Here is a 24,288-nt window from a genome sequence, read left to right as displayed (position 1 = left end):
GGAATCTTCTGCTCTGATGAATGTTTTGCCTGCAGAAGAACGTAGGCAGAGGGATAGGAAATGTATTATTCAGTACATTGAACTTCCTAAAACCCAGGGAGATTTTTTTGTATTACATCAAGGTGGCTGTGAATCTGCGTAACACTCCTCAGAATTCATGAAGATGTAATTCGATAGGGATTCTCTGGCATTTGATGGGATGGAAGCCCTTCCCCAGGGTCCCCAGCTGCTTGGTGGCAGTTGACTGATGGAGAGCCTCATCTAGAAGGGGGAATCACACAACAGTCCACCTTGTGGGGTTCTGGAAAGGAAGAGTGGGGTGGTTTCCCTTGGGTAAGCCTGATCCCTTGAGTGAAATCTGTGATGACTTCTCTTCCAAGGAGAGTGCTGGGAATTTTAAGCGAAACCGTTCTTCATTCTTCGGTTGGATGTAATTGAGTGATAATTCTCGTTGATACATTCTAGGCTATGCACAAAGCATGCTTGATTGCTTTGGTTTCTTAGTTTTGAAACTACTATAAGGGAATTATTCTGGGGGAGCATAATAAGGACATAACTTTTGAGGGATTCTGGCAAGATTTTGATGGCCGGCAAGCTTTATTTAATTTCCATTTAGTTTTCATCTTTATGTGACATTTCCAGTAGATTTGTCAAAGAGACAAAACGGTTGATATTCCTGGAGATCGTGACTAGCAAGCAGAAATAGGGGAGAAGAGCTTCTGTATCCTCTGGCCTCAGCCTGACCCACATCACTTCTTCCCACTTCTCCATCAAAGCCATTTTCTTTCACAGGTTTTGGTTCACTCCCATCTCATATTAAATAATTTGTCGGTTTTATGATTTTTTTAGAGCACAAGAGCATAGCCAGGGGGAATTCAGACATTGCTTTGACCAACACCAGGATCCAGTAACACAGATTGTGGCTTCTCTGTGTCATTTATGCACGCACAATGATCATTCATTCCACAAATACTCATTGAGCCCCTGCTCTGTGCCAGGCCTTGTACGAGGCCCAGGGATACAACAGCAAACAAAACAGGCTCTAATGGTACTGATATCCTAATGGGGAGATGGAGGCTCGCCTCCTGAAAAAAAATATATATATATTTTATGTTTTGTGTATATGTATATATATGTAAGGTATGTAGAGAAGGAAAAATGCTGAGTTCTTGGCTTGGGCCTCTTTAACAGAAGACATTAATAAGAGAAAAGCATGCAAACTGACTTAATCTATGTTTTATATATATTACAGACATTTCTTCATAAGGAAATGAAGACTTAAAGAAGTAGTTAAACCCGAGGGGTTCGATGAGGTGTGGAGAGTCCTGGAAAAACTGTGATGGGATAAAAAAAAAAGCAGGAGCAAGTGTCATGAGCCAGAGGACAGCAAGGCCTGGGCATTGCAGATTCCCTGTGTCCTTGGAGATAGGATGCTCTGTCCCCCACATACAGTGAGGGCCCCTCCCACTTGAGAGTCTATGACCTGCTTCAGGGGGTGGGCAGGGAGTTCTTCCTGCACCTACTGTTTCTCAAATTCCTCCAGCTTAAAATATGCATGGTACTATATTTTGGGGTAGCATGTTCTGAACCCCATCAAGTACATGATGTAGTGGTTGGTGATAAGAGCTATGGAAGAAGATAACATTGGGGCCAGGAGATGTCTATTTCACATAATATCCTGTGCCTCTTCAAGTTGGTACAAGCAATATTATGACAAGTGCCTTATCTACATCTTTGCGTTTTATCCTCTCCAAAGCTCATTGAGGAAATATACTTTTTCTCCACCATGAGTCAAGTCTTAGGCTCTGGAGATCACACAGTTTCTAAGGGCTCAATTCAAGTCTTGGTTCAGTGATCCCAGAGCCGGGTTCTCTGAGACACCCAGATAGACCACCTGCTGTAATTTCACAGGAGGAGGTAGGTGGGGCTTCAAGGCCCAGGGATGCTCCCAGCCAAGCACATCTCTGTGACCCAGTTCATGGAAATGAATAGAAACTGTCTACCTGATTTCCTAACACTTTCCCAAGGAAGTGTGATTATTTCCTTTCAAAGGAAAAGGAAACTGGCAGGTGATTTTTTCTGGGGCGGGGTGGAGAGGGGGGGCAACTTGATAGAATACGATGACTGTGGACTTAATCACATTAGAAAAGATGTAGGTTTAGTTCACCTAAAAATGTATTCCTTGCTTTGGTCATTTGCTTTGGCAACTTTAAAAAAAAAAAAAGACAAAGAAAAAGAAACATTTCCTTTCTTTCTTTCAATTGTTCATTACAGGAAGCCAGAATGTCAGCAGACTCCTGAAGTGAGGCAGTTTAGGAGGTGGGGGAGGGGAGTCCTGGGGAGAAGTATATATGCTTATTTTCTTCAGAAAGAATGTTCTTCATCTTCTGAATATACCTTCTCATGTATGAGAAGGAGAGAAAACACTTGGATATTTAATCATATCCATTATTTTTCAAAACACACCACTTGTTTAACTGACTTATTTTCGCTGTTTTAATTGTTGTCTACATTGGTAACATATAGAGTTTAATGGCAGGAACCATAAATTAACTTGATTCACTTTTTAAAGGGTTGGAATTTTTCAGACTGCTTCAACACTTGTTCAATGCTAGTATGAGCTATGACTAGGCGTAATCTCTCATTTTCAAGGTATGTGAACAGTCTATTTTCATGTCATGATTTTGAATGATAATTTAAAAGAGGTTGGGCCGGGCGCAGTGGCTCATGCCTGTAATCCCAGCATTTTGGGAGGCTGAGGCAGGAGGATCATTTGAGGTCAGGAGTTCGAGACCAGCCTGGTCAACATGGTGAAACCCCATTTCTACTAAAAATACAAAAATTAGCCAGACATGGTGGCACACACCTGTAATCTTGGCTACTTTGGAAGCTGAGGCAGGAGAATCACTTGAACCTAAGCGGCCGAAGTCGCAGTAAGCTGAGATCATGCCACTACACTCCAGCCTGGGTGGTGGAGCGAGACACTGTCTCATAAATAAATAAATACGTAAAATAAGTATAAAAGAGGTTGGAAGGAACTGACTTCAGAATTCATACTTTATCTGAGGAAACAGCTGGATGAGGAACAGGTTGAGGTTGGAAATTTAAGAAGTAGGTTGAGGGAACCTTTCCATCGAGAGGCAGAGCTTTGGAATCAGCTCAGACATGTCATTGTGGAAGTTTTGGGAGACTGTTCATTTCCAGTCCCTGGTCACATGCAATGGTCACCTAACTCATCATGTCACCATGTTTTCTAAGTAAATCACATTCAGTTTCTCTTTGTATCAAGTAGCAGTTCTTTTAAGAAGTTAAAGTTGCCCAAAATGAGATGTTTAGGGCATAGGGCATGTTAAATATTCCATTGCACTGATCTGCTTTTCTGTGAGTGATGGAGAGGCTCCTCTGTGGTCCTTCTGCCGGGCATAGGCTGTCGATTTTGAAAGTGACCAAGTAGCAATGGTGCTCTCAGTAACCAGTTCATTGGCCAGGTAAATTACGTACCGAATTTCACTTTGGTTTGTTTCTGCTGGTGACTTGCCTGGGTTATTGTCCACCTGTCTGGTTTATCACCTTCCTCCCTCCTTTGGGAAGCACTCTGGATGCACCACCAGCCTTGCCCTCACTGTCTGTTTTCTTTGTGTTTTGCACAGTGCCTTCTCCCAGTGCCTTGCTAGTAGACAACCCCACACCTTTTGGAAATGCGAAGGAAGTGATTGCGATCAAGGACTATTGCCCCACCAACTTCACCACACTGAAGTTCTCCAAGGGCGACCATCTCTATGTCTTGGACACATCTGGCGGTGAGTGGTGGTACGCACACAACACCACCGAAATGGGCTACATCCCCTCCTCCTACGTGCAGCCCTTGAACTACCGGAACTCAACGCTGAGTGACAGCGGTATGATTGACAATCTTCCAGACAGCCCAGACGAGGTAGCCAAGGAGCTGGATCTGCTCGGGGGTTGGACGGATGACAAAAGAGTACCAGGCAGAACGTACAGTAATAACCCTTTCTGGAACGGGGTCCAGACCAACCCGTTTCTGAATGGGAACGTGCCCGTCACGCCCAGCCTGGATGAGCTGAATCCCAAAAGTACTGTGGATTTGCTCCTTTTTGACACAGGCACATCCTCCTTCACTGAATCCAGCTCAGCCACCACGAATAGCACTGGCAACATCTTCGACGAGCTTCCAGTCACAAACGGGCTCCACGCAGAGCCGCCGGTCAGGCGGGACAACCCCTTCTTCAGGAGCAAGCGCTCCTACAGTCTCTCGGAACTCTCCGTCCTCCAAGCCAAGTCCGACGCTCCCACATCGTCGAGTTTCTTCACCGGCTTGAAATCACCTGCCCCCGAGCAATTTCAGAGCCGGGAGGATTTTCGAACTGCCTGGCTAAACCACCGGAAGCTGGCCCGGTCTTGCCATGACCTGGACTTGCTTGGCCAAAGCCCTGGTTGGGGTCAGACCCAAGCCGTGGAGACAAACATCGTGTGCAAGCTGGATAGCTCCGGGGGTGCTGTGCAGCTTCCCGACACCAGCATCAGCATCCACGTGCCCGAGGGCCACGTCGCCCCTGGGGAGACCCAGCAGATCTCCATGAAAGCCCTGCTGGACCCCCCGCTGGAGCTCAACAGTGACAGGTCCTGCAGCATCAGCCCCGTGCTGGAGGTCAAGCTGAGCAACCTGGAAGTGAAAACCTCTATCATCTTGGAGATGAAAGTGTCAGCAGAGATAAAAAATGACCTTTTTAGCAAAAGCACAGTGGGCCTCCAGTGCCTGAGGAGCGACTCAAAGGAAGGGCCGTATGTCTCCGTCCCACTTAACTGCAGCTGTGGGGACACGGTCCAGGCACAGCTGCACAACCTGGAGCCCTGTATGTACGTGGCTATCGTTGCCCACGGCCCAAGCATCCTCTACCCTTCCACCGTGTGGGACTTCATCCATAAAAAAGTCACAGTGGGTCTCTACGGCCCCAAACACATCCACCCATCCTTCAAGACGGTAGTGACCATTTTTGGGCATGACTGTGCCCCAAAGACACTCCTGGTCAGCGAGGTCACACGCCAGGCCCCCAACCCTGCCCCGGTGGCCCTGCAGCTATGGGGCAAGCACCAGTTCGTTTTATCCAGACCCCAGGATCTCAAGGTCTGTATGTTTTCCAATATGACGAATTACGAGGTCAAAGCCAGTGAGCAGGCCAAAGTGGTGCGAGGATTCCAGCTGAAGCTGGGCAAGGTGAGCCGCCTGATCTTCCCCATCACCTCCCAGAACCCCAACGAGCTCTCGGACTTCACGCTGAGGGTTCAGGTGAAGGACGACCAGGAGGCCATCCTCACCCAGTTTTGCGTCCAGACTCCTCAGCCACCCCCTAAAAGTGCCATCAAGCCTTCCGGGCAAAGGAGGTTTCTCAAGAAGAACGAAGTCGGGAAAATCATCCTGTCCCCGTTTGCCACCACTACAAAGTACCCGACTTTCCAGGACCGCCCGGTGTCCAACCTCAAGTTTGGTAAGTTGCTCAAGACTGTGGTGCGGCAGAACAAGAACCACTACCTGCTGGAGTACAAGAAGGGCGATGGGATTGCCCTGCTCAGCGAGGAGCGGGTCAGGCTCCGGGGCCAGCTGTGGACCAAGGAGTGGTACATCGGCTACTACCAGGGCAGGGTGGGCCTCGTGCATGCCAAGAACGTGCTGGTGGTCGGCAGGGCCCGGCCCAGCCTGTACTCAGGCCCGGAGCTGAGCACCTCGGTGCTGCTGGAGCAGATCCTGCGGCCCTGCAAATTCCTCACCTACATCTATGCCTCCGTGAGGACCCTGCTCATGGAGAACATCAGCAGCTGGCGCTCCTTCGCCGACGCCCTGGGCTACGTGAACCTGCCGCTCACCTTTTTCTGCCGGGCAGAGCTGGATAGTGAGCCCGAACGGGTGGCGTCCGTCCTGGAAAAGCTGAAGGAGGACTGTAACAACACGGAGAACAAAGACCGGAAGTCCTTCCAGAAGGAGCTTGTGATGGTGAGTGCTCAGCAGGTGCCTGGGAGGTTAGGGGTGCGGCTCAGCAAAGCCCTTCCGCCTTCCCAGTGCACATGGGCATGGGCTGTGGTGTCGTAAGTCACCAGGACAGTGTCTGAGGCTGATGTCCCGCTGCCTGAAATAGGTGCGGCTCAGCACAGCCTTTCGCCTTCCCAATATGCCTGGGCGTGGGCCGTGGTGTACGTCACCAGGACGGTGTCTGAGGCTGATGTCCCGATGCCTGAAATAGGTGCGGCTCAGCACAGCCTTTCGCCTTCCCAATATGCCTGGGCGTGGGCCGTGGTGTATGTCACCAGGACGGTGTCTGTGGCTGATGTCCCGCTGCCTGGGGTATACATGTGGGGCTTGAAGTGTGCATCTGGAGATACGGGTTTACCGGGGATCCTGGGAGGCCCCAGACCACCTGAACCCTGCAAAGAAGAGCATTCCAGTCACTTTTCCCACCAAGTCTCTGAGCTCCTCGAGGGTCCCCGAGTGGACCCGGTGGGGGTGGGGGCAGAAGGAGGCCTGTGCTCTCGCCAGTTCAGTTTAGATCTCTTGGGAGCAGATCTGTGGTTCGTTAGATTCCCAACAGGGTTTGTGACTCTAGAGTCTCAAGAACCACTGCCCCAAAGTCTGAGTTCATTGTAATGTGAGTTTTTCTTGCCTTTGCTTCCTTGAAGCTTCCAACATCTCTGTGTCGTTTCCACTTCCCCCTCTGTGTTGGTTTGAGTTGTGGGGCGAGGACAGCATTTGTTTTGCCGGCGCAACTGTGAACTGGAATCCAAAGAAATAAAAGGGGAAAGTAAGCGTCAGACTGTGGGTTACGCCCCAGCGCGCAAGCCAACTGGGGAGCATTTGCTCAATGCTTTCTCAGCGCCACTCCTCACAGGCGGCCCCGCTGTCAGCAGACCTGGGTCCTGGCGGTTACCTTGGCTAGGCTTAGCGACCCCTGTGTTCTGCCATCAGGGGTGTTTGTGGTGGAGAGTCCCTATGGACGTCTCCCTGTGATAGAACAGAGTCCACCCCTATCCTCCGGAGAGGGGCACATCGCTGGTGTTCATTCCTGGGAAAACCCTGTGACCTTGCCATGTGCCGCTCTTCCTCGTTCCCCAGAACCCGCAGCCTTTCTTGTGTCCTAGCTTCTGAGAGGTGTGGTTCTTGGTGCCCTGGCCTTTCTGCCGCCTCCCCGGCTCCCCTGGATTGAGCCCTGTGTGTCTGGGAGAGCCCAGAGTGTCCTGTAGACACAGGTGTGCAGGCAAGGGTTGCACATGGCACATACCTGGCTCGGCTGCCCATATTGAACCAGGAGACAGAAGGGACGCAGCCCAGCAGGAGTGGGGCAGGAGTGGGGCGAGAGACCTTCTCTGGGTGCCCTGCAGTTGTGTGCAGTACCAGAAGCATGGAGCCACGAGATTCGCTAGGGAAGGGAGATGGAACTGGAAGCGGCTGTCAGAGGGGCCACCTTGGCAACCAGGAAGGCACTGCACTTGGGTGGGGAGGAAGCGAACAAACGCAGCAGGGGAGCCTCTGGGGCCCCACATGGGGTCACCTGCAGGGAGGGGATGGCCTGTGTCCCTCCCATCAGCCATCACCCATCACCCATGTGTGATACAGAGCACACCTCCCGGCTCTCCAGTAAAATAACTTTCCAGAACCTGGTGCCTGGCCGTGGCCTGGTCTCCTCACGGGCGCACCCAGCACAGTGGCACACAAAGCGCTTCCATCCTGTGAGAGGCTTTGTGCGGGCGGCCCCGAGACCACAGCCATGGCCGTGCATGCCGTCATGGAACCTGACAGCGTTGGTGAGCCCAGGACACTCATCTCGACGCTGCACCAGAGGTGGAAAAATGACACGACCGGGAGTACTTCACCAGCTGTGGGAAATAACCTCCAAGGAGGTGGCTTTTACACTCATTTCCTGCTTTTTTGTCTTTTTCCAAAAGACGTAAATGATCAAACTCTTTCAATCGAATTGCTTGGCGTCTCTGGAAGGGGATTTGTTGGTGGGCCTCCCCGTCCGCTGCAGGGAGGGGTGTGTCCTCAGTACCGAGTCCTTCCTCTACCCAGAGAGGAGGAAGTGAAACTTGCCCTTGGCTAGGTCGGCTCCCTGAGGCAAGGTTAGATTTTGTGGTGATAAAGTAAAACTGGTTTTGCAGAGTCTCCACCGACACCTGTGTCAGTCATCATCTTGACCAAACTTCTAGAAACCGCAGATGGATTTCTCCCAGGGCGTTTATTAGGAGACCCTGAAAACTGGCTGTTCTATTCCGCTTGTCGTCACAGGGCTGTCACGATTTCTGCGGCCTCTGCCACTGCTTTACCTGCCCCTCCCAGAGAGTCACAGCCAGGCCACCCCCTGCCTCTTATTTTTATCATGGCTTTCTGTGTCCTTGTTCTGATGCCTTGGGTTGGAAATAGTGTTGAAATGATGGGGAAAGTGTGAGAGTTTGAGACGGTCAGTATGCAGGGAGATGGGAAGGAAAAAGGAATCAAATGAGACCTGGGTTGTTCCTCTCTCCACTGCCATTAGAACGGGGTCAGCCCCTGCCCTTGCCCCACAAAGTCCTGTAAGATCTTGCCCTACCCATCCCACCCCTGGAGGCCACCATGCTCCGTGCACCCCTGCCCTGAACACACCTAGCTCGCCGGGCTTCCAGCCCCTGCAGATGCTATGCTGTTCCTCTTCCTGAAGCTCCCTTTCCCAGACCTCCTCATCTCCCTCAGCTGCCAGCTCAAATACCATCTCTCCAGGACGTCCTTCCCTGCAGCCCGTGCACCCCATCATCCTCTGTCTCCATGGTGTTTCTTGAATCAGAAGCAGTTTGTTTTGGCCAGGCTTGGAGGTTCACACCTGTAATACCAGCACTTTGGGAGGCTGAGGCAGGAGAATCGCTTGAGCCCAGGAATTCAAGACCAGCCTGAGGAACATAGTAAGGCTTCATCTCTTTATTTATTTATTTTTTTAAATCAGCCGGATGTGGTGGTGCACATCTATAGTCCCAGCTACTCCAGAGGCTGAGGTGGGAGGATCGCTTGAGCCCTGGAGTTCGAGGCTGCAGTGAGCTATGATCGTAGCACTATAATACTCTAGCCTGGACAACAGAGTGAAACCCTGTCTTGAAAATAAAGGAAGAAAAGAAAAGAAACAAGTTTATGTTCTTGTGCACTTGTTTCTCATTATTGCTCTAACTGAACATAGGTCGCATGAGAGGAAGGGCCCCGGCACATAAGAAACACTGAGGCACTCGATAGATAAGTGGTGAATGAATGGATGAGTGATGAATGAATGATGCATGCATGAATGAATGAGTGATGAATGAATGAATGAATGCAGGCCTTGGGCTGGGCTAAGAATTCAAGCTGGAGGCATTCTCACGTGGCCGTACCATGCTTCTGTTCTGTGGTTCCATTTTCTCTTTCCATTGTTTTTGCGCCTGTTTTTGATAGAGCCCGTGCGTAAGGCATCCCAGTGCTTCTGCCTGCCCCTTCCCAGCAACATGGCTGTGGCTGCACTCAGAGTACCCCTCTGTCCTGGCCACCTCTCTCCCACTAGAGCCTGTGATGGTGTCGCTGAAGAATGACAAGGTTTGTGCATTTGGAAAGGAGAACCTCATTCCTCATAAAGGGTTGCAGCCTGTGGGTGGCTATTCTGACAGGTTGGGAAGGAAGGCCTCCTGCCAGAAGCCAAAAACAGACACTTCAAGGGAGGGGCAAAGGCAACAAGAATTTATGGATATTGGTGGCCAAATATACATATTCAATCAGCCGTAGGGGGAGTCATAAATATTTATGAAAGGAGAAGCGTGCACATTCACATTTAAGCCTTATGCTCTTTCGTGGTCCCATGTTCAAAAAAAATGGTGGCAATGGCATGATTCGAGGGTGGGGTTTTCTTTCAGCCACCTGAGACATCAGAGGGGAAGCAGGGGACATGAAACCCTCACAGTGCATCCTCTGTAGACTGGCCAGAAACACTGTGTGGTTGGTGGGTTCCTGTCAGGCAAAGAGAGGGAGCAGCATCTGGCAGTGGTGGAGGCCTTTGAAAAGGAACCCAGCTTTTTGAGAATCAGAAAACTTTGCATTCAGCCACACCCTTTTGATGCAAGAGACTATTCCCAATTCTCGGGATACTGTCAGCACTCGGCATGTGGTCTCTGTTATGGTGGGGAAGGAAGGGGAGTTGGCTGGAGATGGCCATGGGCAGTGACCATCAGCCATGGGGGCAGAAGCAGCCCACGGTGGCCTCAGGCCCAGGGAGAACTTCCTAAGGGGCCAGAGTGAGCTGTCACAACTGGTCCTGGATCCACCATAAGAACGAAGCCTGTGGGGTGTGGTGACCTGGAGCCATCGGTGATGGCTGTAGCAGGGACGTTTTGCTGAAGCTGTGGGAGGTAGGGAAATAGGCATGTTGGGCTCTGTGGAGAAGTTCCTAAGAGAAAGAAAGAGGAGTTGCTGTGGGATGCAAAGCAAGGGAGGGTGCTTGTTTTAGGAGTGGAGTGGGGGCTGGAATAAACCCAAAGAGACTTGAAAACTAACAGAAATAAGGAAGCTAGCAAGTGCATGGGGCGCATTGGGGTGGGAAAGAATGATGTGGAAGGACTCTCTGTGAATTGGGAGAAGACGTACTTTAACCTCCAGAAGAGGAGGAGTTGATGGACAGTGTGCATTGGATGGGGTCCTGGGGGGTTCCTCCCAGGCAGCCCCAGAGCCAGAGCCTGTGGCTGTTAACGTGGGAAAGGGAAGGAGGCTGGGCCCGTTGTCCAGGTGCCATGTGCAGAAGGCTTCCCTTCCAGTTTTGGGACATGTTGGGAAGGAAGCAGGATGGAATAAACATGCAGCAAAAAAGCCTGAATTGTATTTCTTTGTACTTTATAAGAATATTCCCCCCCGCCCCTTTTTTGAGACAAGGTCTTGCTCTGTCCGCTAGGTGGGAGTGCAGTGGTGTGATCACAGCTTACTGCAGCCTCGAACTCCTGGGCTCCAGCAGTCCTCCCACCTCAGCCTCCCAAGTAGCTGGGACCACAGGCACATGCCACCACACCCAGCTAATTTTTTGGTTTTTTGTCTGTAGTAGAGAGATAAGGTTTCACTGTGTTGCCCAGGCTGATGTGGAACTCATTGAACTCAAGCAATCCTCCCCCCTCAGCCTCCCAAAATGCTGGTATTATAGGGGTGAGCCACCATGCCTGGCCAAGAATGTCTCTTGAAACAAGTTGCCAAACTCTAGCCCCCAGGTCTGCTATTCCTGTCAATGGCATTTTGTTGGAACTCAGCCACGCCCATTCCCATATGCTTTGTCTGTGGCTTTCAGGCCTCGTGTGTCCCACAAAGCCAAAATTACTATCTGTCCCTTTATAAAGTTCAGTAACCCTGACTGAACTCATAGTGTACTCACTTTAACAAAATTCCAACTGAAATCAGGATAGTGCATCAGTCCACTGAGTGTTTCCTGGTGTACCTGTGTGCCCATAAAAAGAGGAAGCTGCAGGGATCAGGCTCCTAGAGCTAGAGCCTCCTGCTGTGAAAGTTTTCTATTGCTAACAATTGGCGGGCACCCAAAATTTGCCCTTTGAAAATATGCATCGATTATGCCTTGTTGATGGTACGGGTGGTTTGTAACAAACTAAACCAGGGCTGGACTCAGTAAAAGTTGTGTAAGTGGAGCCAAAGTGAGTGAGGGAAAGATGCCTTCATTCTTGGTGTTGGAAGTGCTGACCTCTCCATTCATCCAGGATCCATGGAAATGGGACCCTGGCTGCCCCTGGATGGAGTCCAGGCGCTCTCCTTCCCGGGGGCCAGAGAACACCTGTGTTTCCCAGGACGTTGGGGACCTGTGCTCAGTTCCCCTGGGGAGAGAGCAGTTTTGATCACTCGTGCCAGGAATGACTCGAGTCAGAAGCAGGTGACTTTGACATGTTCTGTTACCTAGAGAATGAGGCTACTTTGGAGCCAGGCAGCTGTGCCCACAGCCAGATGGGCTTGATGTGTGCTGAGTAGCCACAAAAGACCTGAGTGGGGACACTGAGTGACTTCGTGTCAAACCCTGTGGTGGTCCAGCACACCTTCCGAGGACCGCAGACGAGGCTCCCACCCCAGCAAGAAAATTAGGATCTGACAGCCTACCAGCTTAGTACACACCCTCCAAACACGTGAATACACACCTGTATGCTTTTTATCTGCTGAAACGAATCTAGCAACATTTCATTTTTTAAAACAATTTATTTTGAATATGTCCAAATTCAAATTGAAACACACCTTCTTCTGAAATATATAAATAGTTGATATGAAGCGTAATCCAGACCAGTATTACATGTGGTTCAATTCCCAATGCCCTGTGGGGCTCACGGCATCAGAAGGACGCTGGCCGAGTGCCAAGAAGTTTGCGTTTGCCCCCACGCCTGTCACTTCCAGCTGTGGGACCCGGGACAAGCCTGGCGTCTGCGGGCTTCTTGTGCTTATCTGTAGAACAGACGCCTTGCAGCCTACACAGCAGGGAGGAGCTGGGGATGGGCGCCCAGAGGCAGCTCTGGCTGTGGCATTTCTAGGTGTGAAACCCACTTCGCCTCTCTCAGCTTCTTCTGTAAAGTGGGTTGAACTCAGACTCTGCTTTGTGGGGTGGCTCTGGGGAGTGGAGGAGCCCAGTCAGCAAGCCCTGAGTTTCTAGTAGCTTCTACAAAAACAGAAACGGCCACCAGGTCCTCAAACCCCCCCCTTCTGGCCAGCCTCGTTGGTAGCCAGCTGTCAGCCTCAGCCTCTCATATCTAGGGAGGCATCAGAATGATCTGTCGCTCATGGTTCTTTTTTTGTTTTTGAGACTGAGTCATTCTGTGGCCCAGCCTGGAGTGCAGTGGTGCTATCTCGGCTCACTGCAAGCTCTGCCTCCCGGGTTCACACCATTCTCCTGCCTCACCCTCCCAAGTAGCTGGGAGTACAGGCACCTGCCATCACACCCGGCTAATTTTTTGTATTTTTAGTAGAGACGGGGTTTCACCGTGTTAGCCAGGATGGTCTCGATCTCCTGACCTTGTGATCCGCCCGCCTCGGCCTCCCAAAGTGCTGGGATTACAGGCGTGATTACCGGCGCCCGGTGCTCATGGTTCTTTTTAAATTGCATGGATTGAGATAGTGGGGGCCCACCTGGAAGGATCGTGAGTCACCTACTCTGGCTGATGCATGCCACACGTCACCAAAAAGGTCACCTTTTTGTATTGTTAGACTACCCCCAAGTAAACTTAAAATGTACCTTAGAATACTCAGTCTAAAACAGCTGGGCTCGCTTTGAAGCAAGCAGCCCAGCCGACTGCATGAGCGCTAGCAAGATGACCCAGCTATCCGCACAAAATAGTTGGCCAAACAGTGCTGGCAACCAGCCTCAGGTGCTGAAGCAGAGCATAGAGAGAAAGAGCACCAGGCCTGGTGACTTTCCTTTCTTCTTAGCAACTCGCCTGTCCGAGGGCCCACGGGAGCCTCAGAAACCGTCTCTGGGCTGCCTCGGGCCGCTTTGCCCTGGAAGCCAAGCCTTTCCCGTTGTTGGATGAGAGAAAGCTTGAAGGGTGGCAGTGAGCTGTGCCTTCTATGGCAGAGGAGACTCAGACGAGAATCAGACGCAGCGTGCGGCTCTCCTGCCTTCCTGGTGATGTCATCCTGACTGGCTCAGAGCCGCCCGCTAACCATGTGTGGCCTCATTTATAATTAGGATGGCGCCAGAGTTGCTCGCATGACACCCAGTGGCAGTCACGTGACTTGGCACGGTGTGCAGGACTAGCAGGCCTGCTGGCTTGTGCTAGCCAATTTGATTTGTTTCTTTAAACCAGAAATGTGAGTTTGACCCCAGCCTGGGGTCCGCCACGTATATTAGGCTATTGAGCCATATGTTCAGTGCCTGTCCCATCCAGCCACTGTCCCAGCAGGGCTGTCTGTCCTGTTACCTCCCCTCTGACTTCCTCTGTGGTTAGTAATCCCTGTCCTAAAGACACAGTACAAAGTTCTTGCCGCTTTGGCGTGGGAGCAATCCCACCAACTGTGGAAACTGTTTTCTCATGTTGCACAGTCCTGGGGGAGGTCTGTGGATCTCCTGATCACTGTGGTTCTTGGTGGTTCACCCTCTGTCTCTGCCCCGGGCCTCTTCTGTTCTCTGTCTTCTTCTCCCTGGGTGGTCTGTGTCTGAGTCCGAGTCCATCAGCCTTTGTCCCTTCTGCCCTTAGTGCTCTCTAACTGGCCAGTGTCAGCACTGCACGCTCAGCAGGTCCAGCTCGTCCTCCGTCCCTTTCAGCCTCAGGCTATGGTGTCTATTTGGTGAAATGCATTCGTTTCTCTCTGGCATCCCCAGAGAGTGGGAATGGTGACAACTATAATCCATATTCACCCCGTCTGTTAGCTTCCCGGGGCTACCAAGACAAATGACCACAAACCAAGGGACTTCAAACAACAGATACTTGTCCTCTCACTGTTCAGGAGGCCACAGGTCTCAGTCAGGAGTCCCAGGATGGCCCCGTCTGGAAGCGGTGGGGGAGAAGGTGTTGCAGGCCTGGGCCCTGCTGGCTCAACCCTCCTGCTATTCCTTGGCTTGTGGCCGCGTCTGTCCAGCTTCTGCCTCCATCTTCACATGGCCTTCTTCCCTCTGCCTCTGTGTCTGCTTTCTCTTCTTATGAAGACTCCAGTCATTGGTGACTTCCCCTAATGCAGAAGAACCTCATCTTAATTCTCTCTGCAAAGACCCCATTTTCAAGTAGGGTCCCGTTCTGAGGTTCTGGGTGGATGTGGGCTTTGGAGGGAGACGCTGGTGAACCCAGCACGCTCTGCACATCATCTTTTCTCTCCCATGAGCCCTGGCAGTGATCAATTTCAGGGGACATTTGGTAGGCCAGGGAACATGGAGAATAGAGAGCCCATGGCCATTCCTGCGCCATCTGCTGGAATTCTGCGGGGAGCAGAGCCTGCCTCCCTCCCTACACTGTCTCACACTGTGCCTCTTCTTCTGCAGGCCCTACTGAAGATGGACTGCCAGGGTCTGGTGGTCAGACTCATCCAGGACTTCGTGCTCCTGACCACGGCCGTAGAGGTGGCCCAGCGCTGGCGGGAGCTGGCCGAGAAGCTGGCCAAGGTCTCCAAGCAGCAGATGGACGCCTACGAGTCTCCTCACCGGGACAGGAACGGGGTTGTGGACAGCGAGGTGAGCCGCGGCTGAGCTTCGAGCTCACTGAGACCCTCTGTCCCTTGGCTCCCTGGACCCATGCAGTGCAGCTGATGGGTGGAAATGTGCACGCATGTGCCCAGCACTGGGTGCGCCTCACTGAGTGGGAACCGTCCTCTGGATTGGTTGCTATGAGCCCTGCCTTTAGGATGTCCTTCCCACACGACATGGGAAAGACAAACAGAACTCCCTGTCCCTTGCTTTAATTTTGATCTTAAATTACCATCAATAGGATTGAATAATGCAATAACGCATACACAGAGGCCTTTGTGAGCTGTTCTGGGCTGGAGTGATACCTGGTACGTTACATAACTTGGGCCAAAGCCGGTGTGGCCGGGCTGTTGCTCAGACGTCCTTTGTATTCTTGCATGTTTGTGGAGGGCACCCTAGTAAGCTTCCTGGAAGACGGTTCGGGCTTGCAAGGTCCAGGAAGCAGGAAGTCCCAAGCGCAAGGCTGTGTTTTATGAATGGGATGAATTTCCAAATGAATGGCACAGAGAGAAAGTGCCATAAGGATTGTAAGGAAAGAGAAATCCTTTCTGATGATTCATTTGTTGTGCACCTACTCTTGCACAAAGCCCTGCTTTTTTTCCTCTGGAGTGTGCTGACCCCGGCGCCGAGATGGTTCCACTGTTTTTTCTGTAGGCTTGTTCAGTCACGAAAGAGTGTCCCAAATAGTCACTACAGAAGCTGCACTAAGTAATAGGAACAAATCTCGTTCTGTCTCCTAATCTTTCTTCTTCTCTCCCTCCTTTTGCTTTTTACGACTCCACCTCCCAGGCCATGTGGAAGCCTGCGTATGACTTCTTACTCACCTGGAGCCATCAGATCGGGGACAGCTACCGGGATGTCATCCAGGAGCTGCACCTGGGCCTGGACAAAATGAAAAACCCCATCACCAAGCGCTGGAAGCACCTCACCGGGACTCTGATCTTGGTGAACTCCCTGGACATTCTGAGAGCAGCTGCCTTCAGCCCCGTGGACCAGGACGACTTCGTGATTTGAGTGGGTCCCCTCCCCTCCTGCTGCTCTGGAGTGCAAGCCCTCTCCTGCCCTGAGTGCCCTGCTGTCACCGCGGAGCTGAAGAGGGAGGAAGGGGCGGCTGCTCAGACAGATTTAGGGCCCGCCAGCTAGGCCTACACCCATCCTGTGCCACCCTCCTCCATCGAGGGAGAGGCCTGAAGGGACTGCCTATTGCAGGTCATTGCCAATCACATCGCTTTCTATTTGTTAAGGGTAAATGTAAATTTAAAATCACTTTTCTAAAGAATGGGGGGAAGGGATCTATGAGAAAGGTGGTGTCTAATTTTTTTATGGACCATAAAGGTTTAAAAGAAAACTTAATAGGGGCACAGGCTGTTGAGGTTTTTATGTTGTCGTAGACCTTTTTAAATTATGTTAGAGATGTATATAGGTATTTAAAGGTCACTAGGGGCATTTCTGATTCCCGGCCACACTTTGCATTTCAACACTCAGCCCAGAAAGACACTCGTTCGGTTGTTGGACCTCTGTCACTCCCTACACATCAGAACGTGAATCACGTGGGAAAAGTGGCTCTTCAGTAAACAGGTACAGCTCATGCTTTCTGAGAAGGCCCGAGGTCCTGTGCCCTCCTCGGATTTCATTGTCTTCTGAGCTTTGCCTCACGCGTAGTGAATGACCATCCACAGAACATGTGACTCTGTGGTGAGCTTTGGTGGGCAGAGTGAAGTCCCGCGTTAGCATGTAGGTGCCCTGAGCTGTTTCTGCCAATAGATTAGAAAGCAGCCGTGCCAGTGTGCATTTAGTCATTGACAAGAACAATGCCATTTGAGAGTGAGGTGGTCCTGCTGCTACGAGGCCATTGTACTGTTTTTTCCTTGGGGTCAAAGCAGTGCTTCCCATAGAGTTTGCTGCCTCTTCTGTGGACAGGAAGAAAACTTCACGAGCGAATCAGAGCCTTGGTGGCCACTGACTCTCGTGCTTCTTGCAGATGCTGTGGTTGGCCTCACAAGCAACGCCTTATGCTGATGTGCACAGGTGCCAGCTGCCATTTGCCAAACTCCGCACTTCATTTCATCTAAGGCTTAACCCCTCTTCCTTCCTGGTGTACCTGCGTCTCCTCCAAGGAAGCAATAGTTTAGATGAAACCGGTTTTTGTACAATGTAAAGATCATCTGAGCAAGATGAGCATTTTGTAAAAATGAAAATGTGTCTCACATAAAATCAGGAACTTGGCACAGTGTTGCATTAATAACTTTAGGGTGCAGACATGCTGTGTGAATCTCACAATGCCTCATAGATGTCACGTCTTGGAAGGGAGCAGGAGGAAGGACTGATACCCAGCAAATCAGTAGAGGGAGGTGATCCCCAGCAACGTGCCAGGACATACCTGTGTGCCTGCAGTTGTCAGGGGCCATTTGGGATCCCAAATCTCATTCTCTAAAACTGCTTTCCTGAAACATGTTACTTCCTTAGTGTAATCAATGTATACTCCCTTACTGGCCTGAAACGTTGTATAGCTACTTATTCAGATACTGAAGACCAATGGACTGAAAATAAACAAACACTAGCTATTTTATGCTGCAAGAACCAGGACACACAATTCGCCAATCATCCCACCATGTAACCTTCGATTGTGCTTCTCAACTCCACCCCATAATTTCTCCCAGAGATCATCTATCACCTTTTCCCCAAAGAAGATACAAAACCAGTTGCACCTTAAACCATGGATATTTTTTCCTCAGGGGCTTTAAATAGTTTTCCTATGCAACGTGTCTTGTAGCACAAATAAAATTCTACAAAAGTTGCAGTAAATTTTATTTGGATATTTTTACCTGTTAAGTGTGTGTGTGTTTTCTGTACCCAACCAAACTTTAAATAAAACAAAACTAAAACCTCATGTAAGTATTTATACATAGACCAATGGCTGCCTCCCCAAAATAGTCACCCCTAGATGACAGCATGACAGCTGGTATGGCAGGTGTCTATTTTCTTGCTATTCATTTCATTTGCTCTTGAAACAAGAGTCATTCAGTCATCACTAACCAAATGGGAATTGGTGTCACGCCAGGCACCCAAAGGAAAGCACATCGATGTCTTGCTTTTTTCTGGATCCTATGAATTGGCAACCCCAATCCCGCAACAGAAAGTTTAGGATGGAGTCATTTGTGTGTGTCAGGCATCCACCTTGAAGTGCTGATTGCAGCAAACAAGGGCACACCATGCTTTAGGAAGACCGTGTTGTGGGGGACTCCTAATGGAGACCAACTCCACCTGGAGGTAGAGGGAGGAATGGGGCTTATGGAACATGACTTTGATGCAAGGCTTGAAGGCTGAGTGGGAGTCAGACCACCAACAGGCCAGACCTGGGGACCAGTGTGTCAGCAACGTTGATAACACAGGGTACATGGGGCAAGGAGAGGCTGAACCCTCCACATGGCTGGAACTTGGGGAGTGAGCACAAGCCCTCTGTTAGCTGGACGCTTTCCACCCCTGCCGGGTGGGTCCTCACACCCATTTTGCAGTTGAGGACAGGGCTCAATGTGGTCCCATAATTTACACAGCCAATAAGAGGGGCAGGGACTTTGACTCAGGGCTGCTGTAACAAAGTGCCTGCATGGCTTAGGACAACAGAAATGTGTTCTGTCACAGTTTTGGAGGCCAGATGTCTGAAATCAAGATATCACATGGTCGCTTTTCTCTGTGTCTGTGACTAAATCTGTCTCTAAGGGCACCAGTCATAGGATTTAGAGCCTACCCTAATCCATCAAGACCTCATCTTAACTTGATCACACCTAGGATGACCCTGTCTTTAAGTAGGGTCACATTCACAGTGGGGTTTAGGACTTGGACACGTCTTTTTGAGAGGCACAATTCACCCACCACCCTGCTCCATGCCTGGCCCTTTGGGAGTAGCCTGCTTGGGAAGAACGGTGCATGAATCAGGTTTAATCTATCTTGGTGCCCTCCGCCCAACACAAAGCCAGGGTGGAGGAAGGCAATTCTTTAAAGGGAGAAAGCTCTTCTGATGGACTGCTGTGTTCCCCCAAGACCCATCCTCTTCCTGAGCCAGTGACTGGGCTGTCTTTCCCCATCTCCCTTGCAGTCAGGTACAGTCCAGCTGGAGGATGGGAACCAAAATGCTATGGGCCGCCTGCCGTTGAGTCTGGCTTGCAGGAACCTTCCAGAAATCCTCCATTCTTCCAACTGATCAGGAGGAACTCCAAGTCCCTAAAGGTGAGGCAGGGGCAGACAGAAGGACCCCAGGTCCCTTAGGAACCCCCCGTAAGCTCTGTTCAGCAAAGTATCTGTCACATGGTATCTAGAGAGAAAACTGTGATTGGCCACTGAGAAGGTGAGAGTTACTTGTTAGAGTGGCTGGTGTTGCTTTACCTTATCTCGGGTACATTATGCTCAGATGATCACTGTAATCCACAAGCTAGCGGGGAATGCACCTTGTTCTTAACTGGGAAACATCCTTACCACGCCGCATTATTTCAGGCAACAAGAACCCCCTTTCACACTAGTTTTTCTTGGCCTACACATGTTCACAATTGGTCAGTACCAGTCTGAATACAAATGACTTTTCTCCCTAATACTCCTAGGCCAGCTCAAGCAGTTCAGTTAAACCTCCAGCTTTTCATTGATATTGATTTGGACATTGACATTGTTGAGAATGATAATTAACGTTATGGTATTTGTAGGTCTTCTTCAGGACCTCATTCAGGAGAAAAGATTTAGTTAGAAAAGAGTTAGGCTCTGACTTCTTGAGGAAAGGACAATGTTGTCCCTGATTAATTCTTGCATTGATCTGCAACTGGCCATCTTTCTGTCAAGTCACTTGGGGCATGTGTCAAGTTAGTTATTTTGTAATCCTCCAGCCCCCAGCCCCTCTGAGTATCCATCACCCCACAGTAGTGCCCAAGCTCAGACTTGGTCCTGGAGCCCTTCCCCAGCCATAGTCCAGATTCCAGCAGCTCAGGTTTCACAACCATTCCTACCGCCATGAGCAGAATTAAGACTTTTTTTTTCTTGATGCGCATCCTCTTTTTTTGGTCAAGCTACTCCAACACCCTCCCCCTGGTCCTCCCTTCCAATTCTGTCCTCCCCTATCCATAGGACAAAGGACTCCTTTCACAGGAGCCTTTCCTGCTGTGTGGTCAACTCTGAGCTCACCCCCTTTGCTCTGTCCTTGCACACACGGACTTCCTCCAGCACTCCCTTGACCACCTTTTTGTAAACCTCCCTGCGTTGGTCTAAGCTGTGCCCAGGCTGTGGCACCTTTCCTTCCCTACCTGGCGGAGTCACACACTGAGCTCCTTGAGGACAGCGACCTTGTCTTGGCTCATCTCTGAATCCCAAGAGCCTAACACAATCAATATTGGTTTCTTGGCGGAATTGTTCCTATCTCTGCAATAGAAATGCATCTCCAAATAAGATGACTTTGGCTATTGTAGTGAATAAAATGGCTTCACGATGTGTTTACAACTAATGTAAGAAATAAGTGAAAAGTTGTCCACCAATGAATGCATCAAAACCAGCTTGGATTTTAAGAAGTCAAAGATGAACCTTGCAGGGATGGAGCTCAATGAAGTGTACACCAAGAACCATTATATTCCTTAATGAATCATTTTCTGGCATGAGGGAAACACTGTCAGTTTGGTCCATGATTTATGCTGCAATAAAATTTGGCTTTATGTAAAATAGATTGAAATGAACAACGTAGCTCTTCTGTGCCATAGATCAACCCCTCTGGCAGTTTGATAAAGGCTATAAACTCCTCAGTATTATGGAAATGCACATAAAAACCCTGGGTTCACAGATGAAACCAATTATGTTTACGTACAATTACCAACGATTTTTAGAAATTATGGTGTAATATATGTACTTCTTTATGCATTAAATAACACAATCTAGTAGTTCATCTTACATCCCCCGGAAACTCAAAATAGTGATGAGCATTTAGCTACCTGCAAAAGCATCGATGGAAATAAAAATATCAGAGATTTCTGTTTGGCACATCACAGGAACTCCTAATACTAGAGAGGTTCCTTGCCTAGGTGCATCCTTGAAGGAAGCACCAACATCCAGTTGCACGTTAATGAAAATAAAGATGTAATGTTTTCCCCTTATTCAAGAAAAAAGAGCTCGTCCTAAGGAAACTGAAGTCATCCAGATTTGCTATACACATTTTTTAAGCGCTTGTATTAGTCTTTTCTGCTCCAGGCTAGCAAGAATTGTATTTTTAAAGCTTTGCTTCTCTGATAGAAGTTTCTGCTTAATGAGGGAGAAGGAAAATGTGAAGAAATTAATTAGTTGCGCCTGTGACTTTTTAAATATCTAAAGTCTCTTTCTTAATTTTCCATTTCAATTGGCTTTAAAAAAATCTTTGTGCTTATGTCATATATATATATTACAACTTTCAATGTAATTTTCATTTTGGGAGGGTGCAGCATACATCTTAGTGAGCTGTAGGCAGCTTGGCGTTGGCAGAGGGTCACTCGCTGCTTGTCAGAGACAGGTCGGCCCATGTCAGTCCTGGGCACGCAGAGGGTCCAAAGGACAGCAAGGGAGAAAAGAGATGGTTCCTGCGCCTCTAGGAGTTTGCATCCAATAAGGAAGATCAACACACAGGAGCAGGCCGGGAGCACTGGTTCATGCCTGTTAATACCCGCACTTTGGGAGGCTGAGGCAGGCAGACCACTTGAGGTCAGGAGTTCGAGACCACCCTGGCCAACATGGTGAAACCACGTCTCTACTAAAAATACAAAAACTAGCCAGGTGTGGTGGCGAGTGCCTGTAGTCCCAGCTATTAGGGAGGCTGAGACACGAGAATCGTTTCAACCATGGAGGTGGAGGCTGACACTGTGAGTCAAGATTGTGCCACTGTACACCAGCCTGGGTGACAAAGCAAGACCCTGTCTCAAAAAAAAAAAAAAAAAAAAAAAAAAAAAAAAAAAAAACCCAGGAGAAAACACCTGAAATTCAAGGGAGACGGCAGCAAGCGGAGAAAGTGCTTGAGGAAGAGAAGAGCACCTGCTGCGTTATGGAGCTTTGGATCCGAGGCTGAGTATTCCGAGGCTGTGAGAAGAGACTCCCAAGGCAGGGTGGGGTCCTGAGAAGATAGAGAAAGGACAAGGAGAGGTGTTTATTAATTGATAGACACTGATTTTCTATTTGCCAGGCATTCTTCTAGGCCCTGGGATGGGGTCCCTATCCCCATGGAGCCCACATGCTAGTGGGGAAACAGCAATGAACTAGATTCATATGCTCGAGGAGAGAGAGGTGATAGGAAGAAAAATCAGTGATGCACTGGCCAGGGCGAGGCTGGAGCAGGGTAGCCTGGAAGGCCTCCCCAGTGAGGTGAAGTCTGGGGAAGAGTGAGCAGCTCAGAGAAGCTGGAGAGTAAGTTGCTTTAAAAAGGGCAAGGGAGGATTAGAGTGGGATGAGCTATGGTTTGGATGTGTCTCAAAACATCAGGTGTTGAAATGTAATGGCCGGTGCGATGGGATAAAGAGGTGGGTCTTTAAAGAGTGATTAGATCAGGAGGCTGCTGCCTTTACAGCCCTTAAAAAAAAAGAGGTTGTGGCTGAGCGCGGTGGCTCACACCTGCAATCCCAACATTTTGGGAGGCCGAGGCAGGTGGATCACCTGAGGTCAGGAATTCAAGACCAGCCTGACCAACACGGTGAAACCCCGTTTCTACTAAAAATACAAAAAATTAGCTGGGCATGGTGGTGCACACTTGTAATCCCAGCTACTCGGGAGGTTGAGGCAGGAGAATTGCTTGAACCTGGGAGGCGGAGGTTGTGGTGAGCTGAGATCGCACCATTGCACTCCAGCCTAGGTGACAAGAATGAAACTCCGCCTGAAAAAAAATAAAAAATAAAAAACGGTTTCAAGTAGCGTTTGGCACACTTGCCCCTCTGCCCTGCCCGTGAGGACACAGCATTCCTCCCCGTTGACGGTAGCAAGGTTCGATCTTGGAAGCAGAGAGCAGCCCTCACCAGCCCACAAACCTGCCCAAGCTGTGATCCTGGCGTCCCAGCCACCAAACTAAGAAATACATTTCTGCTGTCTTGACACCACCCAGCGCTGGGCATTCGTTACAGCAGCGCAAATGGACTAAGAGAGATGGGAAGACAGGCCAGTGGTGAGCAGCCTGGATTGGCAGACAGGGAGGCAGAGGCCATGGTACCATCAGGCAGTGCCAGGCTCAGCCTGAAAAGGCCCAGGAATGGGGAAGGCAGAAGGCAGACAGAGACGGGGGACGGAGGGTCAACTCAGTCTGCCGTTCGGCTGAACAGGAGCAGGCTGGGCCAAGAGGGACTGGTGTCCTGGGAGGATGTGGCCCAGGCTGTGGTGAACAGCTTTGCTGGACTGGAGGAGAGGAGGGGTGGAGGCTGTGGTCGGGGGAGAAGCTGAGTAAGACATAGATGGGGGAGCAGGAGGGAAAGCAGATCTAGGACTCAGCTCTGAATGGGAGGATCTAAGGCGTAGCTGGAAGATCGTGAACTTGAGGGTAAAGGCCTTTGAGAGACGGCCGGTGAGAAGAAAAGGTGGAAATACGTAGAAACCTGGTCAGCAGCCCCTCATGTATCCATCCATTGAGTTGGTCGTTAGGCGTCTGATTCAACCGCCTTCCATCTCTTCCTTCCCTCTCCACGGCGACTCCTGTACTTCCAGGCACTGTCACCTCTCGCTGTAACCTCAATTCCAGCCTTGTCCCATTAGCTCATCCTCCATGGCCCCCAGAAGGGTCCTTCTAAAATGAATTCAGGCCAGGCACGATGACTCACACCTGCAATCCCAGCACTTTGGGAGGCCAAGGCGGGTGGGTCACATGAGGTCGGGAGTTTCAAACTGGCCTAACATGGTGAAACCCTGTTTCTACTAAAAATATAAAATTAGCCGGGTGTGGTGGTATGTGCCTATAATCTCAGCTACTTGGGAGGCTGAGGCAGGAGAATCATTTGAACTCAAGAGGTAGAGGTTGCAGTGAGCAGAGATCACGCCACTGCACTCCAGCCTTCGTGACAAGAGAAAGACTACGTCTTAAAATAAAATAAAATATAGCATAAATTAAAAATTGGATGCAGGCTGG

The 24,288-nt window shown here is 50.0% G+C and overlaps 1 protein-coding gene across 10 annotated transcripts in view; it reads left to right on the top strand.

The window, feature by feature from the left end:
• The window catches only part of SH3BP4 (SH3 domain binding protein 4), a 103,387-nt gene extending 85,305 nt beyond the window's left edge, over positions 1 to 18,082 (top strand). For 6 of the 10 annotated variants that reach the window (XM_030916872.1, XM_030916873.1, XM_030916875.1 and 3 more), the window contains 3 exons: positions 3,651 to 6,010; positions 14,994 to 15,182; positions 15,984 to 18,082. In XM_030916872.1, the coding sequence (XP_030772732.1) occupies positions 3,651 to 6,010; positions 14,994 to 15,182; positions 15,984 to 16,208 (2,774 nt within the window). In that variant the 3' untranslated portion in view covers positions 16,209 to 18,082. The remainder of the gene's footprint in view (positions 1 to 3,650; positions 6,011 to 14,993; positions 15,183 to 15,983) is intronic. The other 4 variants (XM_030916880.1, XM_010364385.2, XM_030916881.1 and 1 more) reach the window with 1 other exon arrangement.
• The last annotated feature ends 6,206 nt before the right edge of the window (positions 18,083 to 24,288 follow it).

This window comes from Rhinopithecus roxellana, chromosome 14 (assembly GCF_007565055.1).
Source record: "Rhinopithecus roxellana isolate Shanxi Qingling chromosome 14, ASM756505v1, whole genome shotgun sequence".
Taxonomy (NCBI): domain Eukaryota; kingdom Metazoa; phylum Chordata; class Mammalia; order Primates; family Cercopithecidae; genus Rhinopithecus; species Rhinopithecus roxellana.
This window is presented reverse-complemented; position numbering and strand designations above follow the sequence as displayed.